A 10856-nucleotide genomic window follows, 5' to 3' on the forward strand; every position below is an offset into this window, starting at 1 on the left:
ATTTATAGTTATATCGCTGTAGATTTTGTTATAGAATTCTTACCCCACCACAACCACATCCTTATAATTGTAAATAATTGTATTTAATTGGATGTTGTATTGGTAGCTTAGTAGATTAGATTCCTCTTATGCTCAGTTCGAACATTTAAACGCCTTGTAACAAAAAGTTTTCTTTCATTAGAAAGGAAATAAGTATGAATTTATTGTCCTCCACAAAAAAAAACTTATTTAAATTGATTATTTTTTGCATTTAAAAGTATATAGAAGCACAAAATGTTTGTGAGAGAAGAGAACTAACAGGAAAAGAAAATGGAAACGAATAAAATAATTTTTCGTAGGAATCCATCAATCAAAGACCTACAATTGTGAACATTTCATTTTGGTTCCCTTATATGGGTATGCAATAAGGACAATTTTTTCTTTTTAATTCTAACGGTTATCTTAAATCTTCAAATTTCTACTTTAGGTAGTGCACCTGCTCCATACGCAACATTACAACCCAACGTGATCATCCTCAATTTAGAAGAAAGACATGATCGATGAGAGGAATAATGAAATAAGAGCAATAATTTAAAAATTAAATCATGGTGGGTGGCGTTTATCTGATTTGATTTTTTTTTTAATATTTGAATGTTGTTGTTCTCTCTTCCAACCAATTCATTAAATTTCTGATAGTGGTGACAACCATGTTGGAATAAACTGTGAGACTATTAAAAGAGTGTGCCGTGAAAGTTTATAACTTCTCAGGAATGCAGTGAAAACTAATAACTTAACTCATTGCCGATGTTTAATACATGCATCTAAAACAGAGATGGTGCGTAAGACAATTTTTAAGTTTATATATAAAAACAAGCTCGACTTAAGTTGCCGTAAATTGTATATTAAAATTTTAAGCGATCACATTGGGGGTATACACCTGATAAATAAACTGAGATTGTATAAGTTGTTGCGGTCATAAGGGATGACCAACTAAACTCACATCAAAGTGGTCATTAAAACTAAAACAACAAATGGCTCTTTGTGCGTCGATCGTCTCTATATGGCCTTCATTTTTCAGATTACCTCGTCTTCAAAGATGGTGTCATGATAACAATTGAGCCTCAATATTTAATCACAACAAACGCGATTGATCGGACTTTTTGTGCTTTTACTCAATATTTTATTACAATTTTCCATCCACCGGCTTGGATAGAAGAATTGTTCCAGTTTACTCTTCTAAGCATATAAGGACGCACTTCCTCTGGTTAGCTCAAATGATCGTACTTCTGTCCGAGTTCTCTTTTACGACAGGTCGAGTTGTGCAATCTAGTTCCCGGAGCGGATAGATCTTTCCTTTTCCCAAAAGGAACCATTTCCTTAATATAGATAGTTCCATAGTTAGTTCCGACACAAAAATGAGGCGTTAAATTAAAGGAACGAGAAGAACGAAAGGAAGTATATGGAATTATATAAATGCCAGAGCTGGATATTGTTCCAATAGTTCCTTGAAACTAGTTCGTTCCGGAACTACACAGCTCTACACCTTTTTCAGATGTAATTCGAATTATTTTAATTGTAATTCGAGAATTCTATTTGTAATTCGTAACATTTTATTTGTCATTCGAGAATTCCATTTGTAATTCGAATTATTCCATTTGTAATTCGAATTATTCCATTTGTAATTCGAATTATTCCATTTGAAATTTGAATTATTCCATTTGTAATTCGAATTATTCCATTTGTAATTCGAATTATTCTATTTGTAATTTGAATTATTCCATTTGAAATTGGAATTATTCCATTTGAAATTGGAATTATTCCATTTGTAATTCGAATTATTCCATTTGTAATTCGAATGATTTCATGTTTAATTTCATATAAAATAATTCGAATTACAAATGGAATAATTCGAATTACAAATGGAATAATTCGAATTACAAATGGAATAATTCGAATTACAAATGAAATAATTCGAATTACAAATGGAATGATTCGAATTTCAAATGGAATAATTCGAACTACAAATGAAATAATTCGAATTACAAATAGAATAATTCAAATTACAAATGAAATGTTTCGAATTACAAATGAAATGTTACGAATTACAAATAGAATTCTCGAATTACAAATTAAATGTTACGAATTACAACTAAAATGTTTCGAATTACATCTGAAAAAGGTGTAGTCTTTAACGACTGTAACAACATGCTGCTCCTCAATAAGCTCATTTGTTATTCTTTTTTCCTATTATTATCGACTGTTCCTTATTACGCTCGATTGTCGTTATTTCCCCCTTTTGTCTTTTCTTCTTTTGTCTGCGTTCGATCCAGACGTTGGAAACGATCCTTCGCGATGTCACTGTCCATGTCTTCTTAAGTTTACATCATCATAGAGATCTTCCTGGGTTAAAATATTCCTGTCATTATGCTATAATTTGGATACTATATTCTTATTTTTGATAACGTAAAAATTGTCTATCGTATATAAGTGGCCTCAAAGGGGAATTTTGATTTAGGCCCCAAATAGAGCCTTTTAGCCTGTTTCTCTAAGACGATTCGAATTGAAATTCGTTCGAATTACTATCAAAATCCTGTTGTTGTAGGAAATGTTGATTGATTGAAAATAAAAACAATTCAAATATTTTTCAAAAAACAGAAGTTTAGTAGAATTTGTATTCGAATCGTCTTAGTGAAACTGGCCATTAACAAATCAACACTCTCAAATTGCAAGAGGTGCACCTCAAGGATGAATAAAATAAATAAAAGTTCTAGTTGGCTGGTATGGCGCCCATGAAATCGATCGTATGTTAATAGCATTTTTCAAAATCGATTATGTTAGTACACAACCAATGTACTAGATTTTGCTGGAGTCTTTTGTGTGTCCTGAATATAAAAAAGTGGAAAGTATTTAATTTCCCTTTAACTGCTCATATCTGGAAGTCATTCCCCACCTATGACTTCTTTTCTATCTATGTATATCCTAGGTCTTATTAATGATTATATTTGTGCAACAGCGTTTTTTTGGGGGGTGGGAAATTCCCTTTGGAGATGAAAGCCTTTCTTGAGTATATTAAAAACACAAAAGGAACTTTCGCCATAGGTCAAGTTTCTGAGATATTGCGTGATGAATTGTTGATTTTCCCTCTATAATGCCTGGGAAAATAATTTTATATCGCTGTTTGGCATTATTGTAGCGTTGTTTTAATATTACATGTATTCAGTCAAATCGAATGTCGAATCTTTTCGTATAATATTTCATCCTTGTAACTCAATTCCTTTCATGTCCTTTTGGTCCTTTATTTCCTGAACCGTAGTAAAAGTACCACAAGATGAGATTTTCCAATATCAAAATATTCTACAAAAATGTTGCTTTGAAAATTTTAGCTACAGTTCTCATTGGCAACTTTTCAATGCATATTGTCCCCTTTTAATTGTGCTTTTTGACATTTACTCGGTCTTGGCTTTTATCTCCAAAAGGAATTTTCCACCCCCAGACAATAGTGAAATACTTAATAGGCGGCTTCTGGCATGTCTCAGTTAGAGACACAAAATAGTATGGACAGAGGCATTCCCAGCGATTTTTATCACTTTTAAGATCATCTTGGAAGAACAATGATTATTCCTAAAGGGTTCATAGTTTATCCATTCTTCTCCATATTTCTTTTTAATTAGATGATCTTTGGAAACAGATATTTAAACGTATCTCTCTTTACATTTTGTGTTTTATATTTAGCTTTGTTTACAAAAACAATTTTTATTTAAATTATAATCTATATTAATTTAATTTCAAAAGTGTTGATCAATTTTCATTCTCCAATCTTAATTATGTCGCGCAAAATTTTGTTTATTAAATATTAATTATTATAAGAAATATGGGTCTATTTTAATTAAAAAACTATTGAAACAGAAGAAACCTTCTTCTCCAAAAGTTTTTTTAAGAAACGATCCAATTGCCACAATTTAATGATAATAACCACAAGATAAGAAGTGCTTATTTAATTGTCTTTCCCCTTTTCCTTTCGGAAAAAAGAGTCGTTCATTTTCTTCTTTCGTATCGCGGAAAAAGGTCACAAAATTGAAAGAGTTTCTTCTTTTTTATACAAACTTTTAAATAAACTCTTCAAAATTCTTACATGTTACCATAATTTTTTTTACATATTTTCCAAAACGGTATTATCTTTTTCGTAACACCCCCAATTTTTTCCGCAATTATACTCACCTTTTTCATTTAATTTAAAAAATATTTTTTATAAGTTTTTTTCATTTTTTTGTCGATGTTAAATATAAATAGCTTTATTAATTGTTCTTCTTATTAACAGCAGGGTTATTTTTAATTTTCTTACATTGTTCTACAATTGTTTTATTGTTCTTCTTATTTTCTTCATTCTTTTATTTTTCTTTCTAATGAAATTTACAGTTTTTTTTGTTTACGTTACGTTTAAACATATTTTTATAGTTGAGAAAAAATCTAAGATTATTTCTTGTTCTTATTACAATATTTTTTAAGAATTTCCTTGTTTTCCTTTTTCCATTATAAAAAAAGCGAAATTAAAATTATAAGATAGATTAACATCCACACACACACACACTTACAACATCTTACACGAGCATAGGAAAAGAAACACACTAACGGAAATATAATTTATAGAAATATAATTACAAATATAAAAATATATACTTGTAATTCTTAAAAAAACATATAACAACAAAAACATGAATATTTGTAGTTTATAGACATAATATATTATATAAATAGTAATTAAATCAAATTATAATTTATTTAATTTTTAAAGGAAAAGAAAATAAATACAAAACAAAAAATTATACCGAAAATATTTGAAAATTAAAGAAATTTAAATGTGTTTTTCTTTTGTTGTAACAGTTACAAGGATGAGGATGTGGGGACTTTCAAAATTGTCTCCACGATACCCCCAACATGTCTTAAGTAAATCAGCATCGTGTTCCGGCAGTGTACATATTTTTGTATTTGTATTTTTTCTAGAGCTGGCAAACTATCAATATTCCCAACTTAGAAATTTTCGATATTTCATTTCAAAAAATCGATTGTTATCTTTATTATTGTTAATTTGGAAAAACAAGAGGAATAAAGTTACGGTACAGAACCTAAATAACCCAGAACCGTCAGCAAACGTTTGTCGGACCACAAGCCATGTGCCGTCGAGATCAAGCGATTGTGATCCGGCTGTCATAGGTGTGTATGCCTTGGCACCTACAGATGTACCTATTACAAGTGCATTAAGATTAATGAAAAAAGCTATGGCTTGACAGGACCGCAGCTATGGACTGGGACGACCTGCATGTGACTCTTAAAACTATCGAAAATAGTTTAGAGAGTAGGGAACTCCTCGACCAGCTGGAAAGGCTTGTTAGGTGCGAGAGAGTAGACACCCCCGGAGGATTGTTACAAAATCTGGGCCTGACTGATGATGAACTGGACACCACGGTGATCACGGCCAAGTCTACTGGAAAGGATGAGTGGGACATTAATGGACCTTGACGTTTAACGGACACACATCCAATTTTGACTGGTCCTATGTTGGTACATGCCGACAAAGGGCTTCAAAGGCAGAGTGCAGATGATGGAAAATCCAAGAAGACTCCAACAACGATCAATGACTCTATATATATATATAAGGACGGACCTGCCGGAGGAGCTTCGGATACGAAGCACTATAAACAAGATGTTTCGTATCTTCGCAAGCTCGTGGGACGAGACGCGAACATGCAAACGAAAGCTGAGGTTCGTACGGAAATTAGAAATAATTTATCCTCATGCGCCTCCACACGAACTTCAGTTGGACAGGACCTTTCGTCCAAATCCTGTAGTTGCTCAAGCCAGAGACTCCGGCGAAAAGCAAAAAAGTTGACAGGGTAAACTTCGAACCCAAACTGAATAAATTTAATGAGCCCACTCCTAAACCAAACGACATCCCTATTGCCTAGTTTCACAGAATTCACCGCTTCAAACATCTGAGACATCACCACTACTACTGCAACCGTTCTCTATATACTTGCTAATCGCGATTACTCGAAGTGAGACCAAATTTCCCAGAAGAGGTGACGGTATTAGCAAATGAGTCACTTAAATCACTCTGGTAAGAAGGAAGACTGAGGTCCTAGTCGCGTTTGACGACGTTACGTTGGCTGATCCGAAGAAGTGGGCAAGTAGTTTCAATCGAAAGTTTGTGGAGCACCCCTGGAGTGACAGGGCGAAGATAAGAGTACTACGTCGCATTAGATATCTTGCTGCCGAGAAAGACCCACCACAGTTTACAATGGATGATTAGATCATCCAAAGCGTTGGGCCCTGATGGAATCTCTTATGGTAATGCTGAAACAGCTGTATGAGCCATTAGTCGAATACCTTACTAAAGTTCTCAACCTAGCCACACACATTGTTCCCGAAGTCTGGAAAATGGGCAGGGTGGTTCCGCTACTGAAGCCAGCAAGCAAGGATGCCATTGTATAGACCAATTTCGTTTTTGTCCGCTTAGTAAAGAATCTTGAAGCTTCACTCCTCCACAGCATCAGAAATAGCTGTCCAGCTGTACTAAGAGGATCTTATAGTACCTATGCATACAATAGGATTTAATAAATCCACTGGATTTAAAAATGTCAAATATCTGGAAAAAAAGCAACGGTATAATTTTAATCAAATAATTAGATCTCCATTTTCTAGAATTAAGGTCACTTACATATAAGATATTCACCCTTATTACGGTTGGCGTAGTCGTATCCAAAATTGCAAGCTGACGTGTTGTAACGTCTAATTGGTATTATGTATGTTTTTGTACAAAAAAGCAAAAATTTCAATTTTTAAAGAATTCTTTTGGTAACTAACATTATTAGAATTATTGGTAGATCATTTTTAAACTTTTAATTCAGAAGAAAAACTAACCCTACAGTTTTTACAATCAAAATAAGTGTTTGGCGTAGACGTTTTTGTGTTCGTTGGCGTAGTCGTTGTCGTAGGGATATTTTTTGGTACCACGTAACATTTACGACAACGACAATTTTTTTCTCATACAAAATTTAAAAAATATATTTTTTTTTAATTGTAAAACAATTCGTTTGAAATCATCTTTTGAGCAAGAACTAAGAAATTTACATTGCATCAATCTTTATATGAGGACTCTAACAGATTTTCAATAGAACGTTTGTCATCTGATAAAGACACGAAATTTATCTTATGAAAATGAATCAAAGTAGTAAAATTTGTATTTATTATAGTTATTTTCCAATATATTTTAATAACCATTGCCAAAAAATTCTTTTGAAATAATTTGTTTTTATTTTTATATGCTGTCGTTTACAAAATCGGTCACGACTCTTTCCTCGTATTTCAACGCCATACGTAATACCTATTTGTCGTGATACGCCAAACGTAATACCGATTTGTCGTATCAAAAAAAATAAATGTTGTATTTAAACCAAGAAATTCGTTTTGGGAATTACAAATGTATTTCTTTCGATTTTTTTAGGATATTAAAAGCTATAAAAGACAAAAAAATTCGTTGTATATAATTTTTCATCATATAAAAATTTATCTTACGACTACGCCTACGACAACGTCTACGTCACTTGAACGTCTACGACTACGCCAACCGTAATAAGGGTGATTGTTTTTAGAGTAACTAAGAAATTTAGGTGGTTTCTTTATTTAAATTGGCTTCAATTATAAAGCAAATAAATAAAAAAAATCTCTAATGAAAACGCAGTTCTGTAAGGAGGATAGTTCCTCTAAATAATTCTATATTTGTTTTTTACGGTTGTTACAGTATTGACTAAGATGACAATCCTAGGTATATAATATAACTAAACTAACTGCGGAATATACAGTCGTGTGCTACATGTTCTGTCCCATCGACTTACCTTTATTCTTTTGTTTATGGTGGGTGATTTAAAAGTTGAAATAAATACAAGGCAATGAAATAAATTTCCACATTAAAAAGACAATAGCATTTATTATTACAAAATGGTTATAGCTACATATTATATTGGTTTTATATACATTTGTGCATAATTCAAAAACTCGATAAGCTTAACACAATTTTTAGTTTCAATTTTATCTAATCCTCGGGGAAAACAACACCTATTTGCTTGCGTATTTCATCTTCAATTTGTGCAAACAGCAGACTATCATTGTGGCTAACATTTTCATTTTGCACTTTACCCTCAAGAATACATTGACGTGCTGCTTCAGCTTCGTAGCGTAAACCTTCAGAATTCAAATAGTTTGTGGCCAATTTACCTTTGGGCAGAACCCATTCTTTTTCTTGGCCATCAATGTCAATTAGTTTGGTGGGACACCAAAATTGTAAGAGCTAAACAAATGGAAGATACTTATACATATAAAGTTCAAAATAATTAGATGCTATTAAAGCTTACAGTTATTTGACCTTTTGTGCCTTTAATGACAGCCTTATTATCCAATTCCTTCTTGGCACTTGTGTGCATTTTCGATTTCCTTTTTCCCGAATATATTAATTCAGCCTGGACATCAATATCAACACCTTCTGAATTTACTTCGCCTTTGGCAATAATTTGTTGTGGTGGTTCTTGAAATGCCCATTGTGATACTTGTATGGTATAAATGCCCAGGTCAAGAACAGTGCCACCTCCTAGGTCCTTCTTCTTCAATCTATCCACATCTTCAAGAGTAAAGCCAAATGATACTTCAACTTCTTGTATATCTCCTAGTACCCCAGATGCAATTTGTTTCTTTACATATTGATAGGCTGGGAAAAATCTTGACCATACTGCTTCCATAAGGAATAGCTTTTTCATTTCAGCATATTGTATTAATTTTTTGGCTTGTTTGTGATTCATGCACAATGGTTTTTCACACAAAATATGTTTACCATGTTCCAACATTAGCATGCAAATGTCGAAATGTTGTGGATTTAAGGCGCCAACATAGACAATATCTGAAACAGAAGATAAATAAATCTGTTAGTAAATAAAAATAAGTTAAGTTTATCGGAAGACATATCCTCCCACACAACATAGGGACTCACTGTATCCAAAATTGGAACTACACTCCGTAATGACCAGAGTTCGACACGGTCGGAGGTTGTCAACTTAGTGACATCATCATCGGCCATCAACCGATAGTTTTTCCACGGATAAGCAACATATTTCGTAAACTGTTGGCTCGTATAAACAAGATGTCTAATGTTTATACGAGCCAAACAAAATAATTAAGAACTAGTAACAAAAATAATCCGAAGGAAATGGCGGGTTCTATGCACCGATTGACTTGGAAGAATCTTCCGGTACCTCAACAATTGTGTTTTTGTCATTTTTGTAGCCCGGTTGGGTTCGGGCCAAGTACGGCAACTTTTACAGAACACAGCAGAAGTACAATGAAAAAGGTGACTAGTTTTGCTTTGATTTTATCCCATTTGACCTGGGATTTGAACTCTGAAATAGATTCATAACAAAACTGTCGTTCATTATCATTTGTCGACTAACTACATACCTACCATAATTAAAATCTTTAATTATTATATTATTATCATTAATTTATGTTACTTACCTACGTCACCACACTTTGCCAGCTCTTCATATGTTCCAAAGTGTTTTGGCATTTCATGTTTTTTAGCAAATTCTTCAGCTCGTTGTTTATCACGAGCAGCCACCGCAATCATTTGATGTTCGTCGGAGGGTAAAGTAGACAGTGCTACACAGAAGTCATGGCTTATTTTGCCCGCTGAAACAATACCCCAACGCAAAGGACTAGGCATGATGGAAATTTGCGACAATGCACAGGTCTACTAGCACTGAATAGCGACGGAAAACTAAAATAGTAATACAAGCAATTTCATTAAATTTACGGTTGATTGACTGGTTAATATTTGTTTATAGATAAGCTTCTAGTGTTCTATTGAGTTGAGTTAATGGGTTGCTGTTACCGGCAGTTACTTTGTTTGTCGTTGGTGTTGTTAATAAATGCACACACATACTTCATAATGATGTGTGTATTCACTTTAAGTACCTGAAAAAACTATTCCTGATTGCGCAATAAGTACTTACATTTATTTATTCATCCAATAACCGCCTTTCCCACTTTAATTTGTATTCTCGTTCAATTTCAAAACAGTTATTTTTATTTATTCTGTTAGTGTTGCTGTTTGTACCCTCTTTGGAACTAAAAACCCAATTTTTTCCGGTACAAAACGTTTCAAGTTTACTCAGGCAGAGATACGACTGCAAGTGCAATATTTGCAATGCATAGATGTCTTTGATTTTTGTTTATAACATAAGTGCTCACAATTTACGTTTTCGTGACAACGAATACCCGTAGAAAAGAAACACGTCGGCGTTTTTACACGAACTGTTAAATGTGAACATTGTTGCCAACATTTTCTTATGATATGTCTGCTAATTCATAGTCGGTTCCGTTACTTTTAAAAATGGTAAAAGTAGCAAAAGTTGTGTTCCATTCATGGCACAAAAATTCCAAAAGCCATGTTTTTATCGAATTTTTTCTTGTTATTGGCTGATACTTATAGAGATATTCTTTGAAAATACCAAGTGTTAATATTATATATACAAAAATATATTAATATGAAATTCTGTAGAATGTGGTTATATCGGACTTGTTTGGATGAATATTTTATTCATTGGAGAACATAATGTTCATAGTTCCCAAGGAACATTGTTTATAACAATTATGTTCTACTATCTAATAATTGGCCTGTTCCCGTACTTTATAAAGTGGTAAAAGTCGTAAATGATTTTCATATAAATTTTTTGTACGGGAACGCAAAATGTGTAAAAGTGGTAAAAATTGTAAAAACTTTTTAGTTCTGGAACAGAGCTCATATAAATGTTAATATTTTAATAAAGTGATGA

General features: G+C 32.8%; 1 protein-coding gene across 1 annotated transcript; it reads right to left on the reverse strand.

Annotated features, from left to right (window-relative positions):
- Positions 1–7931: 7931 nt before the first annotated feature.
- Positions 7932–10296, reverse strand: LOC141394783 (trans-1,2-dihydrobenzene-1,2-diol dehydrogenase-like). The gene is made up of 4 exons (XM_073969669.1): positions 10035–10296; positions 9538–9799; positions 8388–8926; positions 7932–8323 (listed from the first exon to the last, which is right to left on the reverse strand). Exons 2-4 carry the CDS (start codon positions 9743–9745, stop codon positions 8069–8071), a joined length of 1002 nt encoding a protein of 333 aa, XP_073825770.1. The 5' UTR covers positions 9746–9799; positions 10035–10296; the 3' UTR covers positions 7932–8068.
- Positions 10297–10856: the final 560 nt, after the last annotated feature.

Source organism: Musca autumnalis, unplaced genomic scaffold (assembly GCF_047663935.1).
Source record: "Musca autumnalis isolate F117 unplaced genomic scaffold, ASM4766393v1 scaffold_2, whole genome shotgun sequence".
Taxonomy (NCBI): domain Eukaryota; kingdom Metazoa; phylum Arthropoda; class Insecta; order Diptera; family Muscidae; genus Musca; species Musca autumnalis.

What these genes read in the sequence shown, in the direction of transcription:
- LOC141394783 (XM_073969669.1), bottom strand. Translation starts at nt 9,745, where the DNA reads ATGCCTAGTCCTTTGCGTTGGGGTATTGTTTCAGCGGGCAAAATAAGC. An exon ending in GGCAAAGTGTGGTGACGTAG is followed by an intron (nt 8,927 to 9,537) that starts GTAAGTAACATA and finishes CTTCTGTTTCAG; the next exon opens with ATATTGTCTATGTTGGCGCC. An exon ending in GCACAAAAGGTCAAATAACT is followed by an intron (nt 8,324 to 8,387) that starts GTAAGCTTTAAT and finishes CCATTTGTTTAG; the next exon opens with CTCTTACAATTTTGGTGTCC.